The sequence below is a fragment of the Dermacentor albipictus genome, chromosome 1, assembly GCF_038994185.2.
Source record: "Dermacentor albipictus isolate Rhodes 1998 colony chromosome 1, USDA_Dalb.pri_finalv2, whole genome shotgun sequence".
Taxonomy (NCBI): domain Eukaryota; kingdom Metazoa; phylum Arthropoda; class Arachnida; order Ixodida; family Ixodidae; genus Dermacentor; species Dermacentor albipictus.
In genome coordinates, this window is record NC_091821.1 from 315,156,835 (window position 1) to 315,180,163 (window position 23,329).

A 23,329-nucleotide genomic window follows, 5' to 3' on the forward strand; every position below is an offset into this window, starting at 1 on the left:
GTCTCCGCGTTCGTCTTCGACCACCGGCGAGCGGCCGGCGCCGTGCTTCGTCTCTGTCGTCTCTTCCGACACTTTCGGAGAACGCAAGCCGGCTGATGGTCGGCTCACGGCAATAACGCCCGCTCCCGGCGTTGTCAGCGGCACTCCGGTTCCGCGACACGAGCTATACGCGCGCGCGCCTAGCCAGCGCGCTGCCGTGCACGACCCCTTCGCCCTCGCCAGATCGAGGTCATACGCTTCGGTGGCAATGAACGCCATTGACGCATTCGATTGCACGCGTCGACGACAGGAGCGCTCCGGCAAAGAGTCCCGGCCCTTCTCCCTTTCCCACTGCGAGTCTAGCTCCGCTCTCTCTCTCTCTCTCTCTCTCTCTCTTTGGGGGCACAAATACGCGTCCATGGCGGCCGGGGACCGAGAGGGCCGAGAAGCGCGACAAGTAGTACGGAGCGCGCTTGCGTTTTTTTTCTCGTCTCGGCCCACGGTTGTCGTGCGTGAGATGAGCGAGACGAACAAGTATCCCGCGCTCTCTCGCGACGGCGCCGTCCTTCTGTCACTGCCGAATAGAAATAGGCTCGATCCTCCACTTGGGGCCTACGCGGCCTTTTCTTTTCTTACGGCGCTTTTCTTACGGGCGCCGTGTTTTCTCGCTCCGACAACAGGACCTTGATGGAGCACCCGTGTGAAATCGGCTTGTATATGATAGGCCCACTTTCATGTTCTCCCTCATGCTTCGCACCAGGAAGTAAAAAAAAAAGGGCAAAGAAAAGGCGTGTCCAAGAAGCTCAGGTAAGCACGAAGCGTGAGGAGAGTTGGCGCAACCGTGAAATTAAGGAACAGGAAGTAAGCTTAGTTCTAACATATGCGCATGTGGAAGAAGAGAATACCGCTTGAGCAATAGCGACGCCTATTCTGACAGTTTACGGAATAAGACGATCGCACAGCTAATTACACGGACAAAAACGCGAAGTTTATTTTTTAGTGCTAGGCGTGATCAATGCCAACTGGTTTTAATTTCTCGTGCCACACGGACACGCGAGGCCTGAGGTGGATAACATGGTAATTATTAGTGACGGTCAACATACCGGGTGTTCCAGCGAATACTTCCAAAATATATTTTTAAAATTGCCCGTGGTAGCTGGCACAATTCTGCCACAGGTTTATTAAAATGGTGATATCCACACAATTCTTTTGAAGTATATATGCCTTGCTGTCAGACCTAGAAATTGTACATTGCAATATGTGCCATAAGATGATCAGTTTAAAAGTTAATTAGTAAATTTGTGTTAATTAATCAATTATACATTTCAAATGTTTGTGCAAGTAATGTCTGTCTCTTCGAGTAGACCAGAGGAGGAGGAGGAGGAAAAGCATTTATTGAAAGAACAAAGGGACAAGAGGTCATGAACTAGAATTGTGCTGTCTGCCCGAGGCAATTTTTACGACTTTCTGAATGTGTTCGCTGAAACACCATGTATAGCTGTGGCAGAAATGTAGTAACATAAACGCTGGTAAGCCGGAATTGTCACTTTCCACACACCGAAAGTATTCTTATCACGGCCCATGGTCACGCGTAGGTCTTATATAGAGTGACATATTTTTCGATTTCTTCTTTTTTGCGATCTTTCTTTCATTCACCATTGAGGCTAATAATAATAATATTTGGGGTTTTACGTGCCAAAACCACTTTCTGATTATGAGGCACGCCGTAGTGGAGGACTCCGGAAATTTTGACCACCTGGGGTTCTTTAACGTGCACCTAAATCTAAGCACACGGGTGTTTTCGCATTTCGCCCCCATCGAAATGCGGCCGCCGTGGCCGGGATTCGATCCCACGACCTCGTGCTCAGCAGCCCAGCACCATAGCCACTGAGCAACCACGGCGGGTAACCATTGAGGCTAAGGCTATTATAACAGGTTATGGGAAACGTCTGTCAGCGAATTTAAACTTACGTGTGTTTCTTCATCTTACTTTCCCGTTGACCTGGGTCACCTGTCACTCCTCGGTGAGCTTCGGAAACATCACTCAGGAATACTCAGAACTTGTTTAATGCGCCTGTCTCCAACTCGACATCATTTATGCCTCAGCTGGCATGGCTCCGTCCGCGCACGGTTCGCTTGTTTTCGATTTTCTTTTAATGCAGAATGGTCCCGTTCTTTTTGACAGGTGTCTGCATACATTGAAAGCACTGGTAGATTGGCGACGAGTTTCGTTTCTGTTGTGGCTGTAGTGATCGAGAACATCCACGCTTCTTAGTCACCTGACTTTTTGCAATAAATGTCTCCTTTTCAAACCCTCTCAGTAGGTACATGGAGTAAATCACGATTAATCCAGGTGAGGTTTCGATGTACACAGTACTCCGAGACTTAGTGTTGTCTAGCTAAGCCAAACAATCGGATTTTGTTTTAAATTGATAATTTCAACCAAGTAATAGAAATAGCACGCCTCACAAGATGCGACGCGCATGGTTGCGAGATGCAGGAGCCCTACCGTTGCGCTCGCCTGCGCTCTCACACTCGTCAACGTAGAAATCGGAACGGAGAGCGCGACGGGACGAAGCGCAGCAAAGCCGCTGGAAGGCGTCTATTATTAACACCGTCTTGCCACACGTTATCTCGCCAGTTTACTTAGCCTCAATCCTGGACCGCGCCAAAGCGTCCGTCTCGCTAAAAGAGGACGATAAACAGACTCCGCGGAAATGACCGGTGATCAGCGTTCGGACGCCTCTGCGCAAACCCGGCACCCTCTTGACGAGGGCGTCAGGGGAAGGCCGCCTTCGCGGACGCCGCTTCCGCCGAACACGGGAAACGGAAGCAAAGAGGTACGCCCGGGTGCACGCCTACGTTAAACACGTGCTCGGCACATCTTTCCTCGGCTTCTTTGTATAGTATGCGTCTGCGGGCGGCACTCACTGGCGTAGTGCATTCGGAGCATTCCTTTGTCCCTGCACGCTCCGCCATCCATCAGAGCAGCGACTTTTCCGAAGAGGACAGATGAAAGTAAAGGGTGGAGGAGAGAGAGGGGAAGCGACCGCAGGGGACCTGCGATGACGGGGGGCCCTTCCAATGCGCCGTACAACCCTTCCCGGCCCGTACGTCAGCTTGTGTGCAATGACAAGAACGGCTTATTTTTGGGAACTGTGGCTCTCACAGCGACTGCAAGTGCACATTACACGAGTAGTTCGAGGCGGCCCGGCGGGGTGGCCTCTGACGAAGCTCGTTGACCCAGAAAAGACGCCGGCGACGTTGGCTGCAGAGGAGGCAACGGGCAAACAGCCGCGTCATTTTTTAGCCATCACGGCAGCAGTGCCGACATAACGGGCAGTCGCGCATTGCCTGCTTGTAACAGTTCAGTTGTCGCGTGACACTGCAAAGAGTGTTGTGACACATCTAGACTGTCATTCCGCAACAACTATCAGTGCCAGAAAGCGAGAAACGTTTTTTTCTATTTTTTTTTTCGTTTCTGGTGTACTAACATGTCTTGCAGTAGAAAAATGTTCACGTCGCTATTGTTTTGTCGAGGTTGTCGCCTGTAAGCAGCACGGGCTAAACTTTTCCCGTCAGAATTATTATTATTTTTTTTATTGTACGCTGCAGGAGAAATCTCGCCATAGAGGCGGAGAGTAGAAAATATTGGTACCGCGCATCTCATGGCAAGTCGTTGCAGATCATTCAGGCAGTTTTATACTAAGGTGGTGCAAGGCAGCGTTAAAGCTGCATTACAAAAAAACGCGGGCCTATAGTTCTAAAGAGGCTGATTACTGCCATTTGAACCCATTTTTATCCTCTCAGCGTAGCAGTTCTTTCCTCTTTGTAGTTGTTCAGGCAGCATCTGCAACACATTGAGATGAGTGGTTTCCGTGCTCTGTCTCTCGGTGCCAGTTGCTTCATGTCGTGCTTTCAACTTGGATGTTTTAACGTGAAAGTTATGACGGCGCGCATATTTGATAAGAGAGAGAAAATAATACAGAGAAAGGCAGGGAGGTTAACCAGAGGTAGCTCCCGTTGGCTACTGTACACGGAGGGGAAGGGTTAAGGGGGATAAAAGGAGAAAGAGAGTGGAAGGGGGAGATAGAGAGCAAGAGAGACGAGCACGAACAAACCGCCTACACTATAGAGCGGTAGGGGGCGGCGTTCTTAAAGTCTATCGTGAAGCACCGTAGACCGCAGGAACCTCAATAACGCGAGTATAAGGCCTTCAACGCGGATGTTCTTTCGGAGCACTGACCTAAAGCTTTGAGTTCTGATAGTGGGTGATTGTCCAACTGGTCCAGTACTCTGCACATCACTTGTCTCTGGGCACTATATCGCGGGCACACACAGATAATATGTGTGAGCGCCTCATATCTGTTGCATGTATCGCTGTTGGCCATTCCAATAAGGAAACCATACGAGTTCGTAAACGCAACGCCTAGCCACAGACGGTACAGCATGGTCTGTTCCCGTCGGGGTAACCGAGGTGGTGGATGCATCCGTATATCCGGAGACAACGAACGCAAACGACACATGGTGAAAACGTTCGAGTCCCACAGGGGCAAAGTGCAATCACGGGACATCAATCGCAGCCCAGCCACAGCGTCTGTTCGCGAAAGCGGAATGAAGACTCGTTGACCACTTTCATGCGCAGATCGGGCGGCTTTGTCGGCGTGGTCATTCCCGCTGATGCTACAATAAGAATAATAAAAATAACTTGAGCGTCTCACAATGTGGTAATGTGGTGACTGCATGCCAAGTTACAGGATCGTGCTTCCAGTGATGGTGCTCTTGGTGACATATACTTGCATGCTCGTTATTTTTGTGATTCTTACCTTGACTCCTCTTATTACTGTTTTATTGAGTAGTGTTCTCGTCGTTTTGGGATGGCCTGCTCCAAAACGGCCAACCACCTTTTTTTGCTTATTCATTGAAGAAGCCCGTGTGTGTGCCGCCTTTTTGTCTAGCCCTTCGTCTTCTCGCGCTGCAAGACCGATGACCCAAGATCGACTTGCTCACAAACAAGCCATTGCGATGTTCTTCATTTGTTAATTTTTTATCGGGCGTTTCGTTCCCACCTTACCACATCAGCTACTTTCTTAACAAATCTCAGAAAAAGAAAGAAAATGAAAACAAAAAGAAAGAAACACGTAAAACAAATTCGCTGGTCATTCAACTATGGCAAAACAACAAGCAGCCTTGTGAGGTTTCTACCGGTTAAACGACACGTCACCAGACAGCGTTGTAACAATATTCTTTGTTCTTGCGCAGAGGAACCACGCGTGCCACGTGTTGAGCAACGGACCGCGGTCATATATGGGCCTGGCGCACTCCTAAACCCGAAGTATTTATTCGCGCTAAAGACCGCGACGTTTCCTGTGTGCGCTCTCCAGTTCCGGGTGAGTCGACCAGGATCGGATTGTGGCTCTCCCAATCGGACACGGTATGACACCTCCGCGTATGCTTCCGCGGCAGGCGGGCAAAATGAAGGAGGCGGCAAAAAAGCGGATAAGAAAAGCATCGGCCGTCAGGTCCCTACAGACATCCGCAACGCCAACGTGTACACAGCGCTACAGGACAAGCACAATACGGATTATTCCTACCATTGTAACGTCTCTGCAGCAAAACATAAAAGTAATTTACTCAGTCTTGAGTCATGCTGGAAGATAGCGCGTTCGCGTCTCTTTACCACAACACCCGTCGTGGTGGCTTTGGCGTTGCGGTGCTAAGCGCGAGGTCGCGGGATCGAATCCCGGCCGCGGCGGCCGCATTTCGATGGGGGCGAAATGCAAGGAGGCCCGTGTGTCATGCATTGGGTGCACCTTGAAGAACGTCAGGTGGTCAAATTTTAATAGGAGTCGCGCACTACGGCGTGCCTCATAATCATATTGTGGTTTCGGCACGCAAAACCCGAGAATTTCATTAATTAATATCCAAGTTATATCATTCGTCTCCATAGCTATATCTCGCTCAATTATCACGCCTGCTGATCGCCCTTCTCTCCTTAACAGTCATTTTAAAGCTGTGCACCTCTCCGTGTTCGAGACGTTGGTACCACGAAAATTCTACGGCCCGTATAAATTGTCGGGCAAATGCCTTTCCTTTTTCTAGCCGCGTGAAAGAAGTAGGCCTCTGCACGAATTAATAATCTGTGCACTTGTAAAACGCTACTTTGTTGAAAATGATCCATCTCCGAAGTCACAAAGCCGTCTGAAGCAAGAAGGACGTTCAGGCAAATTCATGTACTAACCATCATTCGCACGCTGGCTGAACGGTCATGCTCGCAACTGCCGTATAGACAATATATATATATATATATATATATATATATATATATATATATATATATATATATATATATATATATATATATATATATATATATATATATATATATATATATATATATATATATATATATATATATATATATATATATATATATATATATATATATATATATATATACCGCTTCCAAATTGCACCTGCGAATTTCTAAATTTCATCACCCCACCTAGTCTTCTGCCGTCCTCGACTGCGCTTCCTTCTCTTGGCACCCATTCCGTAACCCTAATGGTCCACCGGTTATATAACCTACGCATTACATGACTTGGCCGGCTCTATTTTTCTCTCTTAATGTCAATTAGAATATCAGCTGTCCCCGTTTGCTCTCTGATCACACCGCTATCTTCCTGTCTATTGACGTTATGCCTAGCATTCTTCGTTTCATCACTCTTTGCACGGACCTTAACTTGTTCCCGAGCTTCTTTGTCAGTCACCAAGTTTCTGCCCCATATGTTAGCACCGGTGGAATGTACTCATTGTACACCTCTCTTTTCAATGATAATGGTACGCTTCTAGTCAGGATCTGACGATGTCTGCAGTATGCGCTCAAACCCATTTTTATTCTTCTGTAAATTTCCTCCTCATTATCAGGGTACCCTGTGAGTAATTGATCTAGGTAAACGTACTCCTTCACAGTCTCTAGAGGCTGACTGGCGATCCTGGACTCTTGTTCCCTTGCCAGGCTATTGATCATTATCTTTGTCTTCTGCATATTAATCTTCGACCCCACTCTTACACTCTCTCTGTTAAGGTCCTCAATCATTAGTTGTAACTCGTCCCCAGCGTTGCTGAACAGTACAATGTCATCTGCAAATCGAAGGTTGCTGAGATATTCGCCGGTGATCCTTACTCCTAAGCCTTCCCAGTTTAATAGCTTGAATACATCTTCCAAGCACGCAGTTTCATAGTTTGACACATTGTTCAACTGCCCTTCTGCTCCTTTTTCTTTTGTATTCACATTGGTGCTTATTCACAGTGGACCTTGGTGTAAGTACACACTTCTTTTGAAGATGTGTTCTATTGATTTTTTTCCTTATATATTCTGCCGTTTTTTTTATTTAGCTGTTGTTTCTTCTGTGTATGCATGTGCCAGCGCTCAGATCTTATGGTTATTCCTCGGCACGGTAAAATGTATTATTATTATTATTATTATTATTATTATTATTATTATTATTATTATTATTATTATTATTATTATTATTATTATTATTATTATTATTATTATTATTATTATTATTATTATAGACATCACACATATACAGAAAGAGATGCGGGCCAGCAATTGTCCCCCAGAAGGGACACCACGTCCATCAGCTTAAATAGGAAGGAAAGAAAGGGAAAGTAGAGAGGAAGGAGAAGAGGAAGCAGCATAACAACACGTCACATCGCTCAGAGTATGACCGCTACAGAGGATACCAAGAGTTCCGTAGTCGACAAGCATTCCAGCATAACTTTGTAAGTCTCGTGTCGAGTTAAAGCTCGACCTTTCAGAAATAATAAAACAAAAATGGCTGTGGCTTAGGTAAGGTTAAGCCCAGGATGCGAAGCATACTAGCCTTTATTTTAGTTGTTGAACCACTGTTTAGCCTGGTGAACTGCTGTTGCTTGGCTATATTTGGTTCGGCTAGACGAAGAAACAACTCATGCATTACTTCTTCGCCTTCAAGAGTGGAACGCGACAGCGTTCCCGTCGACCCGCCAAGGGGTGTAAGACAATGGGCTACAGGGCAGCGACTACGCGCCCCGCATTGGACGCGGTGAGCGTCGAGCAAAGCAGCGTTCGGCGCGGCAACGAAATGTGCGCCTGAGCAAGAGACGCACGCCTTAGAAACAGCGCGTTTCTAAGGCAACACCGCATTCACTAGAGGCGCTTTTGTACCGCTTTGAAGCGTTGTACTCGTGGCTCAGTGGTAGCGTCTCCGTCCCACACTCCGGAGACCCTGGTTCGATTCCCACCCAGCCCGTCTTGCAAGAGTTGAGCCAAAGCCACTTCTCCTCTGTCGTGACGTCACGGTGTCACGTGATTTCATGGTCACCGCCGCGCCTGAGGAGCTGGGTTGAGCCCTCGTAATATGCTTCGCATAAAAATCACTGAGCGCAGTTCAAGAAAAATCAAGCCCCTGGAACATGCTCAGCAGCACAGAGGGACCGAAAACTGCTGAAAGTTGAGCATTCGACACGCAAGTGATGGAAGTGTTTCGCTGCCCGTATACAGCGCCCACAAGCCGGGCACAGAGGGCTCGGCGCACGTCCTCGTCGATCATTTACGAGTGAACGCTTTGTGAACGACTTCGACAGAAAGGCCAGCACACGTGCCATTTCGGGTCACTTGAATGTGGAGGCTAGAATATTTAGATAAGCTATTGCAGTCTATAGGTAGACGGTGAAAACACGTAGCGAAAAGTCGGAACGCCGACCGAGGCACGCTGCCAAAATGACCGCGCAGGTTCTCTCGCGTGTGAGAGAGGAGGATAGTGGGACAGCACCTCTTTTCGACGCTATATAGCGCCAAGCTGGCCCGTAAACCAATCCAAATTTAGCGCGCGTCAGTGGCGTACTCTCGCAGCCGCTCTCATCTTCCCACGCCATTGTCATGCATCGACAGAGCGCTTTCCCCTCGGCTGTCTCGCGTCAAAAAGAGCGTTTGCCGCTCACGCTGAGATTGATATGTGCACGTCGTAAATACCTGCACGTGACTGACAGCTCTCTCTCTCGCTCTCTCCCGTCTTTCCACTAGCTCGGAAGGCTTCTGTTAAGGCTAATGCCAGCAACCGACGGTGTACGTGCGGTTTCACTCATTGTTCCTCGCCACTTTTTTCTTTCTTCTTTCGTCACTATGGCAGCAAAACCGGTAGAGGAGTTCGTCTTGTTCACTGACGTGCGACATGAACCGCATAGGGCAGTCGGTGTGGTCAAAGGCGGGCCTACGCTTACGAAAAGAACATTATTCAGTCAGACTTCGATTGAGCTGCTGACACCACTATAGCGGGTGGTAGATGGTGGTGGTGGTGGATTGCAGTGAATTGGGAAGTGCAGAGCTTGCTGCCGACACCACCCTGATTTGACAGCATTGACGGAGCATATAAGCCTCGCAGCAAAAAAATCAAAAGAATATATATATATATATATATATATATATATATATATATATATATATATATATATATATATATATATATATATATATCAAGGGAAGGGGGAGGTCGGATCGACACCGTTATCTGATTGTACAATTGGCTCATCCCCATTTCCCCAATTCAATAAAGTTATTCTCTCTCTCTCTCGGACGAAAAGGGGACACACACGCACCTCTATTTTCTTTCTCCCTGTTTTTCTTTCGGTTTTCTTTCTTTCACATACGTATAGCGTCAGGATAGCAAGTGCTCGTTGTCAAGGCAGGCTGCCTCGCCCGCGTATACGCTGACTTCGACGGGAGTGAGTCCCATACGCGAAGCAATTCACGTAAACACCCCGCGTCTCAGGTCTTTGCACTTCTCCGGCAGGCACGTAATTTCGCAGTCAAGACTCCAGACCAAAAGCGCAAGAACAAACGAACAAAACAAAGACCGGAGAGACGTTGAAAAGACTCGGGCGGCCGCGTAGCTACAGCCGGGTGTGGGTCAGTCCGCTCAATGTCAAGGTGTCCATTACGAGGGAGCACTTGGAAGAGCGACGGGACCAGGAAGAAAGCCCGGACGGCCACGGAGAGCACGTAACAGAAGGCGAGCGCCGGCGTGGATGACGCGTTGCGAATGATAATACGCAACACGCCAGGCACTGCACGCGCGCCTACGAGGAAAACCGCGGTGGGCCTGGCGGCACGCGTGCCCCGTCTCGGACGCGTGTCGGCCCTGGTCCGCCCCCCTCGTTACCGTCGTCGCTCGAAGAGGAGTGGCGAACCACCGTGCGTCCTCGGGACTCTGAGATATTCGGCCGGCAACACCTGCTGGGCTTGAACCCATGGGAAGGACACCGCAGCGCTATCGCTCCTACTATTGGCGCCGGCTTTAGTTTCGCTGTGTGCATGGAAATACTTGGGTGTAAGCGACAGTTTGCTTCGAGAAGCGACACGGCGCCGAGCAGCGATACGTTGTCGCTCCTGTTGCTATAGGTTGGTGAGCGTTTTCCCTCATCAACCACAATTTTCGTATTGTGAAAGAAAGAAAAAGAAGAAAAAGAACTGATATACAGCTTTTGGTTGATATAACGATCAGTTAGGTCCTGAAGTTGGAAATAAGGCTATGGTTGACACTGTAATTAGTCTAGCTTATTTTGATTAACCCGAGTTCTATAACACGCATCTAAAAGAACTTGGAATGCCGGCCTGTGTGGTCGCCGCAGCAGAACGGGATCAAGGAAATGAGTTTCCTACTCCCCCAAGTGACTTCTCTCGTGCATGTGATCTTCCTGGTCTGCCTTCCTCTACATTTTATTTTTGTCTTCCCGTAACCCTCTCCCTGAGTGAAGGGTAGCAAAGTGGGTGGTTATTTTTCAGTTAACCTTCCCACCTTTGTCATCCCATTACTCTCTCTTTATCCAAGACCGCACAAGCTCATTTCGGAAGCTCGCGTAATGCAGCAGGACATCATAGCCACTGAGCGACCTCGACCGTTTTCTGTGCTGTCGCCAAGAGCTGAAACTCGCGGACGCGACAATTTATCTGAGCGTTGCGGTTGAAGTTATTCAATACAACGCTTCGATTCATGTATTTCTGTATCATCCGTGTCGTGACAGTAATGCTGTGCTTCGCACGTGCCCCGTTTCTATTTCTTTCTTTTCTTCCTATACGGGCAGATTTGCAGTACGGGCAGGTGCTTTTCTTTAAGGCTTGGCTAAAACTCTATAGTACAACCCCGGAAATGAAAGTGCGCGTCCGTATAGCAAAACCTCAACCATAACCGCGATCTTCTTGTTTCTGCGTTTCGCGTTGGAACGAGTACCATTTGCGTTTTGTTTGTCGCTGAGTATACATACAGCTGCACTCATGGGGCCGTGTCTTTGTCCATGCGTTTACGTAGAAAGGCGTGCTGAATTTTGAAGACTCAACTACCGCAAGAACTGCTTCATCACGGTTTGCTACGAAGACGTCATTGAGTGAACTACTTGCTCTAAGATTCCACCCTTTAGGGTAAGTGAGAAATGCTGCGACATACTCGAAGCCAGCGTTGAAACGTCTCTGCCAAGACAGCGACAAGTGCCGCATGTTTCTCCATAATGTGCACAAGGTGACTAAAAATTGGGCACGGACGGTTTGTGTGGGCCATGTCCCCTCTTTCAGTCCCAATAATTTTTGTTTTGCGGGTCGCGTGTAGCTAGCCGGCACTGGAACTCCGCCTAAAGACTCCAATGCTGTTCTTATAAGGAGAATTCCGCGGAACGCATGCACCAACACCATAATGTTGCAATGAAACAGGCGCTGTTGTCCTGAATTGCCAACGGGAGATGCGTGTACGTAAAAATATAGCCCCGTTACACATTGTGATAGCAATGACAACAACCTGCCGATGTTTTTACGTATTTAAGCATATATAATGCGAGTGGCACGTTTTTTGTTTTTCCTCCTGTGTAAAGTAAGCACAATGCACTTCTTTCGACAGCGTCGGAAAGAACTTTACACACGCGCGATCGGTTTTTCCGGCCACTTTTACACGTATACGCCTAGCAATGTAAGCATCCTGTGTATTAATAAACACCGTACGCCCCGAAGCAGAGGCGCAATGAAGACCGGCAGTGCTATGTGGGCCTCGCGCGCCTGTTTGACTGCTTAAAACAGCGCGAACGCATGTTGACAGCTGATTTAGAAAGCACGGAGTTGACAGAATCCTGAGAGGAGATCATAACGGAACGGGAAGAGAAAAGCGGCGGACTTGAAACTGCTAGAAAAGGGAGAGGGAAAAAAAGAAAGCACGAAAACGAAATATGAGCTCGGCACCTGCGGAATGAGAGCAACGCGAGCAAATACGGAAAGAGAGAAAGAGCGATGGTCCGGTGATGTGACGGGACCGATTGGCTTCGAAGAACGCCTCCCGATGCGTGGCCCGTGGCGTTTTATTTTTACGCTCGCCATCCGGATACAAGTGCGAGCCATTGCAGCCTCCTGTCAACCGCAATCAGAGGTAGGCAAACACGTCGTCGACTCGAGAGTCCTCCTCGCTGCCCGGCGGCGACTCCAAAGTGGCCTCTTCCAATACCGTGGCAGCCGCCGACCCCAATTCGGCTGGCTGTCCGTTAAAATGCGCTTCTTCCTAGCAGCATCCGAACAACGCGCCCGCGCGCTCAGTGAGCAAGTAAACGTCTAAACGCAACACCGAACAGCTGCCGACAACAAAGAGTGGCAAACGACTTCCTATGTACTCCACCGCACAAATACCGTGCAGCACCGATAAGGCCGCAGCGCCATTTTCGGTAAACCATGGGGCCGAATTTTCAAGGCTGTTCGCGCGTGACTTCCTGATTCGACCGGCACATGTGTGCTGGCCATTCGCGCATGGCATAGCTAATGCGACACAGCACCAGTCGCAATCCGTTCATACACGTCTACTGATTATGTGAGGGTGGCCCTACATTTTACGACGCTGCACTCTTTTGTCGAGACGGAGCCCAGTCGCGAAGCTGGCGTTTCCCTTCTACCGGTGAATATTGGGCCGCATTGCGCTCGGAAGAGGAGGAGGAGAACGGGTCCGAGCACATCGGGCAAGGCGTGATGAATCGCGCATGGCGTGCCGGACGTGAGCAAGCGTGAGCACTTGGCGACTTTTCGACGGCGAGTGGAGGCGTCCGTGCTTGCTTTCTCACTCGACAGACTCGTCCTTCCGCGCCGCCCCGCTTCCGCGGAATCAAACGCCGAGTGGGGGTCGGGTCAAACGGAAGCGACCCGTGCGGCCGCGCCGGCACGTCTCCGGTCTAATCGCGCCGGTGAGTCCTGCGCATTGGCATGCGCCCTCTTCTTGCCTTTGAGTTTGCGCCCGGACCAGGCACAACTCAACAGCGTGCTGAATCCCACCTTGATTTCACATCCGAGGCTCGATCACGTCGATTCTTCTCGAGACATTGCATTAAGCAACATGAAGGCGCGTCATCTGCACTAATGAAGCGAGGAATGTAAAAGCCTAATAAAAAACGTCGAAATGCTACCCTAAAAGCCGAAGGTGCAAAACAGCTGGGTCGATAACGATTCGAATTTTGATGAATGTCCATAAATGACACGAGCATGTGGGTTTAATTTTTATTGGAAAGTAGCGTTCAACAATATTCGCACGTTGATGGAAATGAACTTGTCAGGAGGTTCAAGCCATTTAATAGTAGAGAAATTAGTTGGAGCCATCGTGCGTTATCAGCAAGCACAATTAAATTTCATTTGGTTTTGAAGTTTCCTTCATCGGTATATGCGAAAAGGGATTAAAAAAAAAAAAAGAACAGTTCACCCATGTACCAACTACTAGAAGCTCTCCTGCGCTCTATATTCACGCTCCACAAATTCACGCTGCTTAGTACTTTACTCTCGCTCTTCAGTGTGTGTACTACGCGATATATTCGCTTTCTTCTCCAAAGAGAATTTTTTCTGCAGCATCACAGCCTCCGAATCATACACGCTGCGTATATGCGCATGCCTGTCCTTTTCTTTCATAGCCCCAGAAAATTCTGAAAAAATAAACACACCAGTCCACGTTTCAACTTACGCAGAAGCACACTCAGTAAGCTACGAACACACGGCACAGTTAGAAAAATCAAAACAAGAACTAAAGCAGCGCGCCGGTAATCTGCCCAATTACACACTTAAACGGCAATTTGCCACGAACAATGGACTTTATCCGAGGGGGTAACGGAGCCTACCGCTGCTGGGTGCGGCTCGCGGCAATTGATTGTACCCGCGGGTAGCCGACGGCGGCCCTGTCGCATCGCAACCGCTTCCGCAGCAGGAGTACCGTATACGAGCACGTCCCTTGGCGACAGCCCGGGACACAAATCACCGCGTTGCGCGGCGACGCGTGCGCGAAAGCATTCGCTTAGACAGCCGAAAGCATTTCCCAGCGCTCTAGCTATAGAGCTGATTCTCGAGCAGCCTAAGACGGCAATTCGAGCACAATCGGTGCATAAAATTGCAACGTCATACACAGCGTGCCGCGCAGCGCGCACGTGATATTATGTACAGCAGCAAATCCTACGTTCAGGTACTCGAAACCGACGCCCTTGGCCTCCGTAACGACACGTGCGCTGCTACGAAAAAATCGCAGCGCGTGCTCGAAACAAGGAAACTGATTCCTATGACAGGGTATCACAATTAAACAAGGCGCATGAGCTGGAAAAGCCCCAAAAAACGTGTTGAAATGCAGCTCTGAAACAAGAGCACGACCAGAATCAACGACTCCGCGGAACGCAACGCTTACTTTTGCTGCTCTGGGTTCTTTCTTTCCTTTTCCTTTTTTTAACACGGCAGAACGGTCACAGATTAAAATAAGGGAAGCGCCACTTTCGACACTACGACGAAACAGTCACAAGAGTTCTAACAAATGAAGTGCTAGTGCGACCATAAGAACATGCAAGTTTCCGCAGCCCCGAGTAGCGAAACTGTCGCTCCCACTATCGCTGGGCAACCGTTTCGTTAAATCTGAAGGACATTTCCTAATATGCATCTACTAGTACTGCCTCCGTGTTGCGACTACTCAGGAATCGCTCAATATGCGCACGTTTTCGCTATACAAGTTAGCCTATATATGCTGCACACTTAAGGTGGTTGTTGGTGCGGTCATGCAATCAGTATTCTGGCATGCCTATGTGACAAAATCAAAACTTGAAAACTCTAAGGTAACGGAATAACAGATTATACAACCAGCACAGCACGGCAGCATATAGGCGCACAATTTGTTGTCAATTCTGCAGAAAGATTCTCAGCGCAGATTCATTGAAATGTGGCATAGGGGTCTTCAAGGTTTCATCATAAGCGCGTCCATGTCAGTTGCTTCCGTTGTGTTATTACGCTAACGACGGCGCATGCGCGGTCCGCGTGTGGCGTGTCAAGAGCATAAGGTCAGACGCGACCACGTGTATGCGACAGACGCGCACTGCGCTGTGCTGCAAAAACGATGAAGGCAAGCGAACGCATATATAGCCGCTGAGTTCGCATGGCGCGTCGCATCCACTTGGAACGAATTCTCTGGACAGCACCAGTTCCGAGATGTGAATTTTCAAAGCATCCGTCCTAATGCATTGGCGTTCAGAGAGAGAAATAAACTTTATTGTGAGACCAGGCTTCTTGAGCCCAAAGGTGGGTGGCCTCCTCAGTGGAGTTCAAGATAAACTTTTAAGAAATCACTGTTTTATGCATTGAAGCACAAAAGTGACTGAAACACCAATGCATTTCGACGGACAATTTGAAAATTAATACCTCGGAATTGCTGCGGTCCACAGAATTCTTTCCAAGTAGATACGCCGTGCGAACTCAGCGGCTATGATTCGTAGATTCAAACGCGTGGCGTAAAGTAATTAACTAAGAAGTTAATTACCGTACTTACGTTAAATGTTCAATTAAACGTTTTGATTTCTGGTAGAAGTAATGGCTGCCTCATCGAGTAATTTAGATCAAGGGTTGGAATTGTGCTGTCTAAGGCAATCTTTATAAATTTGGTGCAGCTAAAAAAAAAACAGCCTGTATATGGAATTTTCAAAAATCGCCCGTGGCAGATAGCATAATACTTGTCCTTGAGCTGGATTATTCGAAGAGGCGGACATGACTGGGAGGAGAAATCGAAACACATATTCAACTAGTTAACAAATATTCGCTAATTAACTTCATAATTAGTTACCTTATGGCACATATTGCAATTTACGGAATGTAGCCGGTGAGCTTGCAAGACGTATCCACTTGAAATGAATTTCCAGGATGACCAGGATTTCCAGGATATTTTCCAAAGTGTGGAACGAAATACATGGGCGTTCTAGTTACTTTTGTGCTTCGATGCTTAAAAAGTAAGTGGAACAACAGTGCATTTTGAGGGCAAGTTTGATGTTGCATATCTCGCCATTCTGGAAATTCATTCCAAGGCCTTGCCAACTCACCGGCTACAATTCATAAATTGCAATATGTACCAAAGTAATTAATTCAACAGATCGTTAGTGTGTTTCTGTTAGTAAGCTGAATATGTGTTTCGATTTCTCGTGCATGTCCGCTTCTCGGAATAATACAGCTCAAGGACTAAAATTATGTTATCTGCAACAGGCTATGTTTAAGAATTCCAGAAAATTTAAATATGATCAACCTGCTTAAACACACACACACACACACACACACACACACACACACACACACACATATATATATATATATATATATATATATATATATATATATATATATATATATATATATATATATATATATATATATATATATATATATATCACTGCCTCCAAATCTCCAATTTACACAATTGCCCCAAGGCACTAATAAAGAGGGTAATTAATGATTTTTTAATTAGTCGTGTGAAGCTCACGTTATTAGCGGCAAGGTATGTCCGCCTCGCTTTGGAACTCGTCTGCAAAAACGCGAGTTTGTCGCTCTCATCATTTTTTTCATAAAATACCTGTATGATAAAAAAAAAATTGTATATGAATCACGTATACCATATAAAATTTTCCCGGCTTCACTTAACAGCCTCTGTCTGTCTGCATTGGCAATTGGTCAACGCATTTCACCTTCTGCAGAACGGGAAATCTGAAGAAAAAAAAAAAAGACAAGTGAAGAATTTCTAACGGCAGCACAGCAAGTTCGTTTAATGTTTTTGATGGTATTCCGAAGCACTGTAACGAAATTTGCTGAAGCACACGGGTCACTTAATTATGCACTCTTGGAATACCTGGCAATGTCCAAAATAAACGCGAAGGACCTCGCGTATTTCAGCAGATAAGTGGTTCGTGCACCGACATTTCTTCCGCCTTTCCATTTGCTGCAGCGATGGACCTGGAAGAAGGCAAGGTGGGAGGCACGTGGCTGGGCATGAACACTTCCGGCAAGGTGGCATCCCTGCTGAACATCATCCAGCCCCTCGACGAAATCACCGGCGACGAGAAACTGCCCAGAGGTGACACAAGCCTTGATTTTAGCCAGTTTGAGCAGCGTTGGAGCGCCTCGGATACATATTGATACGAGTCACGCATAAAGTGCCAGATATCAAAGGTGGTAACAAATAAACTGCTCAAGAACATTTTAATGAAAGAAATCCGAGCATTGAAAAACCGGTCGCGTACAAGAAGACTGCCAAAACACGCGCTTTTCCTCGTGCCGTGTCGCTTCATTTGCATATATTTTCGTGCTCAGATCCCGTTTTATTAAAAAAGTTTAACCAAATCGTACCAACAACAGGTTCTACCGTGCAAGAATAAGTTATTCTCGGTTTTGGCGCACTGTAATGTCCACAAGTGAAGCAGAGGGTGAATGTTGCAAGCAGCAGCAATTCGCTGCTCCTTGCGGATCTGCGGCTGACTCACACTGTCCTCAGTGCGCCATCACTAGCACCGATAGCGTGTTACACGGCGAATTTTATCGGCTAATGTGGTTCCTCCTCTTCACGCATCTTAGCATGAATGGAAAACTTTTATAGCAATTGTAACAATAACTCTCTCTCTCTCTTTCTCTCTCTCTCTTATTTTTTTTCTTTATTGCAACGCTGTTGTTAGCCCTCGAAAGTCCTCATGACTGTTCGCCCACGCCCCCTGCGCTGTGATCATTAAATGTCTCTACCGATTTTACTACATTCATGCTGTGTAACAGCTCCACCAAACTTACGCATCAAAGTAATGTCACAGAGGGACAGTTACAGAAGTATGATAGATTCCTATTAAAAAGAAAAAAAAAACTAATGCGAATAACGACCACAAGGACATTTATTTCTTACGCGCACGCATAGAACACACACACAGAAACACTGGCATCGTATATCCGGATAATAAATGGAGAATGCGAGAAGGACATATAACTTCGAACACCTTCCGGAAATTCTAAATAAGAGACGAATAGTTTTTCTGCCGCGTACACAAATGCTTCCTTCTTATAATAAATCGGAGCGACATTAGGAAGCAAGGAGACGCAGTGCTCAGGCGAGTGTACAGAACGCGAGTGCTTGCAGGCCACCTGGCGGTGCGGTACCTGGAAGGCGTCCAGGACGGCATGAGCTACCTGCGCGACCTGCGGCGGAAGGCCAGCGACTACAACAGGTTCCTCCTCGTCACGCTGGACGTCAGGTTAGCGCCGGCATTTCAGCCTTTCAAAAATGGCCCAACTGATGCCGTGATGGTTGTACCAAAGTCCTTTTATACTTTTTTAAGTATCGAATTCCTTCACACGTTAATCAATTCCCCTCGCCTCTCCTTTCTAGATAACTACTTGACTTTTTCCAAACCCTCGTGTACGAGGAATCACCATGCTCTAAATATCTCAACCTTTTTTTGCCCGCGCCGATTCCTTTAAGCACAATTTTTTCCATCAACAATTGAAGTCTGGAATTCATTACCGGGTAACATCCGTTGACTATATACTACTGAAACAATTCACGCAAGCTAGTTTATAAATGTTTCATGTTTGTTGTTCACCCCATTCCTGCAATAGCCTCATTGAGGCTGCAGTATGAATAAATAAATAAATAAATAAATAAATAAATAAATAAATAAATAAATAAATAAATAAATAAATAAATAAATAAATAAATAAGAAATGACTGCGGTTATGCTCTGTCGCAAAATGCGACCACTTACAAACTCTCATCGACCACTTTTTCCAGCGCTATATATAGGATGGCTGCATGCGTGGCCACGGACGATGTACTCGTAGCAGTTACGAACTAAAAGCCCCAATATTCATGCGCATTTTCTTATTTTTTTTAGTAACTGTCAATTCATGTTTCCATCCTTATGTCATGTCATGTTGTGTCATGTATGTTTCCATCCACGTTTCCTTATGCATTTAATGGTTGCGCACTGGAAAAGGTGTCTGAATATACATATCTGGGTGTTTAATTTACTAATAACATGTCCTGGTCTCATCATATCAATTATATTTGTAATAAAGCACTTGAAAAGCTAGGCTACTAACGGCGCACCGCTCCTTTAAAAGCTAAAGTAATCACTTACAAAACAGTTATACGCTCACTTTTGGAGTATGCCTGTGTGGTATGGAATCTACATAGGAAATCAGAAACCGTGAAGTTGTAAATGGTTCAGAAAAAAGGCTATCAGATTCATCTACTGTCGATACGATAGCAACTTTTCTCCGTCTTCTAAACTTTCACAGTTAAATCTAACTACTCTCAGCATCCGTCGCAACACAGAATCCCTAAAGCTCCTGCACTCATTAATTAACTCACCAAACACTCCTTCCCTTAGTACATACATAAAATTTGCTGAACATTCCTCATCTAGGAGGTATCACCATCTTAATATTGAACCCTATCGGTCACGAACTGACACGTTTAAATATAGTGTTTTCCCCCTTAACCATTGAATATTGGAACTCGTTGCCTGGTGCCATTCGTTTGCTTCCGTTGTACGATTTCTTGCTTTAACTTGAATGCCATTCATATATATATATTTTTTCTCTCTGTCGTGCTGCTTACGCTGCACATTTCTGTATGATATACGACTGTATAATTCCCCACTCCTGTCATAGCCCTAAAAGGGCTGCAGTATGTAGAAATAAATAAATAAAAATAAATCAGTAACAATTCGTGCGAAATGAAGACAACTATCGCTCTTTTTTTAGTAACTGTCGTTAATAAAGATGCGCGTGAAATGAAGACTACCATCGCTAGATAGGCGACAAGACTAAGAGTTACACACAGGCTTCCAGCGATGGAGAAGCCGCAAGCATAAAAATATCGCACTTTCTAAGAAATTTGATTATTAAGGCGAAAGCCTTAAATGGCTCATGGGTCGCAAAATCCGTTGTGCGGCGCTATCGAAAGTTTGACCGTCCAGTGTTATGGCACCAAAATTTATAGTGCCACCCACGACTATTGGTGGGACTCAAATCCACCACCTTTGGTGGGAGCCGAACACACGACCATTGGTGTTGAATAACGCCAGAAGATACAAATGCATGTTCGAGGGCTTGAGTTTCTAGGTCTACGCAGCGAGTCGTACGCATCCATGTTTCTGGTAATACTGAGGAGAGTATTAATTACCAGCAGAGTTCTATGTTGATATTAAGCTGAAAGAAAAGGAAGTGATCAAGTGAAACGGGAGTGAGGCCGAAAACTGGAACATCGCAAACTATAATGCCGACATGATTAAAAGACTAATACGATATATTCATATGCAAGTAACTAGCAGAGAAAAGGTTAACCATGGCCAATGATATATGATCGGGAACTAGTCCTCCGACTACGTCGGCCTTTCAGAGCTGGAAAATGCTGCCCCCCGTATTTTGCAAACAAACAAATCATTTTAATGAGAGCTGTCGCAGAGCGCTAGCCTCACAAAGAAAAGTAGTTGAAGTTAAAGGAAGATAACATGTTTTAGGCATTATCATAGATGTCAAGCTCCCGATGCGCTCGTCATTTTGTTCTTTTAGTTGTAAGTTAATATGTCCAGTAGATAACGTTATCCAGAGCAGCTACCCCTTGGTAAGAGTAGTTTAATCACGGAAGAGTCCTGGCAACTATTTGCTGCCACAATTAGTTCGAGGTATTGTCCAGAGAATAAAAAAGTATAGCTTTGAGACTCGTCCTAGTTTTATCGCACGTGAAACAAAACCTAAAGCACTTGGCCAGACCCCGTAGTGGGTATGCGCTATAGTGTTTGGAAACGAGACAAGATGTTGGTGCAGCTGTTCTGAGGTTTATGATTGAATACGAGCAATTTTCAATAAGATTTCTCATTACTATTGGAAATGAAAAGCTACGTGCTGGGCTAGCAAGCTTCAGTGACTCGTGCTGCGTATATTTCACATTGTTCAAGTGCACTGCCTGCACTTTCTGCGTTTCCTGTGCAGCGCGCATCCAAGAGACTGTCATCGTCTTCCGTCTGCAGTGCACATGTCATGAATGCTTGAATTCTAGTGGTCGCGTCTCAGCCCCACCGCATCCGCTCGTCTTTCCTAAAGACAGCCGAGTTGGCGTCGCAGTTGCGGCATGTTATCTTTTTAGCTTCTTATTTTCGGTCATATGTTGTGAGTGACAAGACCTCAACCTATTTCTTTCGAGTGTATTTGTTTTGTTTGTTTGTTCGTTTTCATTTTGCATTCCCCTACTCGACCCGCGTGATTCTTTTTTTCTTTCTGTTTATAGTGCCGGGCTCTATTATTTGCCTGCAGTTTTACTTTAGTCTTTGTGATTTGTCATCCTGTTTTTCCTTCGCTTTTTCCTACCTTTCATTTCTGTCTCTCCCCTTCTTCATGAAGATCTGACATGCATTGTGCCTCTTCCAGGGGCGGTTGTCAGCCTGTTCCTTCCTTCTCCTTTATTTTTCTTCTGTTTGTCTGACTTTTTTTTATTTAAACCCCATTATAATAAAGAAGTTGACCGTTGCTTTAGCGTAGGCTAAAGAGGATGAAGGCGAAAGCCTGTGAGCTCACGAGACATTCATTAAATTACTTGACATTCCCATTCCAATGCGTTGTTACTTCCTATTACTTGTTTTCTCCCACCAAAGAAAAGGTCATGGGTTCAAAACTATGCCTTAATTAACTTCGCCGTAATTAACACCACAGGTCGTGAGTTCGATCGTCAATGGTGGCACTATCAGTTTTGGTGCCATTGAATTTTGGTTCCACCAAAGGTCGAGAATTCGATTCCCACCAAAGGTCGTGGGTTCGAGTGCCTTAATTAACGCCAAAGGTCGTGTGTTTTGGTAATGAATGGTGGCACCGTAAACTTTGGTGCCATCGGTCCCACGAAAGTTCGTGGGTTCGATTGCACGATTTCACTGGTTCCAGACTAGTTAGCTCGGTCACGTGCATTTCGGTTAACACTGCTTCAATGCCGTAATTATCCTTTAGGGTGTCTGTCGCCTTCTTCTAACTGCGATCGGAAAACTGAGCCCTTGGATACACTAAGCTGCTTTCCCAGTTAGTGATGATATTAAATAGCTATTTTTTTTATCTTCAGCCATATCTGACCTTTGATGTACTGCTGCGTTGAACCGATGCCAAGATGTTTGCCACTTCATCTTATCGCCGCCAAACTTGAGCCACTCAAGCTTAGGAAGCTTTATCATGTTGGTTTCAGTTAACCTCGTTTTTCAGTCATGACACTCTATTGTTGGGGGGTCAATGAGTCTGCTACGCAACCAATATATTGATTGATTCTGTAAAGAGCTGTTCTGATCGTCGAGTCGTACTTAATAGCCCTTTCAAGTTCCCCGTCAGTTGACTCTGGGGATAACCTTTTTTTTTTCTTCTATTTCTTCGTTGTCGCTTTCAGCATTGCGGAAGTTTAATCTGGCTTGATACGAGTGGCAGCACTCGCGGCTCTCCACTTTCTTCTCTTCTCAGCCTCTGTCCCCACATTGGCTATCTGCGTTCTCAGTGCCCTCCGCTCCTTTACCAAAATGTCTGCGTCCATCTCGTAAGAAACAGTTAAATCGATGGCCTGCATCTTATGTTTGCTCTTTTTATTCACGCAAGAGTCGATCTCGTCGTGGTGGCCTTGCGTGTTTCTCTCGTCCTGTTGGCTCAATCTGCGGGTACCTCCTCGAATCACGACCCGCCGTGGTTGCTCAGTGGCTATGGTGTTGGACTGCTGAGCACGAGGTCGCGTGATCGAATCCCGGCCACGGCGGCCGCATTTCGATGGGGGCGAAATGCGAAAACACCCGTGTATTTAGATTTAGGTGCACGTTAAAGAACCCCAGGTGGTCGAAATTTCCGGAGTTCTCCACTACGGCGTGCCTCATAATCAGAAAGTGGTTTTGGCACGTAAAACCCCATAATTTACTTTTTTTTTTCCCTCGAATCACGCAGTCTTCTGTGGCTCCGCAATCGGTGACGACCGGTTGCCAGTTGGAGAAGGGCCGCAAGAATCCTGGT

General features: G+C 46.5%; 1 protein-coding gene across 4 annotated transcripts in view; it reads left to right on the forward strand.

The window, feature by feature from the left end:
* LOC135904493 (transport and Golgi organization protein 2 homolog) overlaps window positions 1-23,329 on the forward strand; it is a 183,493-nt gene that overhangs the window by 153,692 nt on the left and 6,472 nt on the right. For 3 of the 4 annotated variants that reach the window (XM_065435290.1, XM_065435296.1, XM_065435286.2), the window contains 2 exons: window positions 17,265-17,393; window positions 18,438-18,552. In XM_065435290.1, coding sequence (XP_065291362.1) covers window positions 17,265-17,393; window positions 18,438-18,552 — 244 coding nt within the window. Of the gene's footprint in view, window positions 1-12,906; window positions 13,231-17,264; window positions 17,394-18,437; window positions 18,553-23,329 lie in introns of those variants that run through there. The other variant, XM_065435305.2, reaches the window with a different exon arrangement.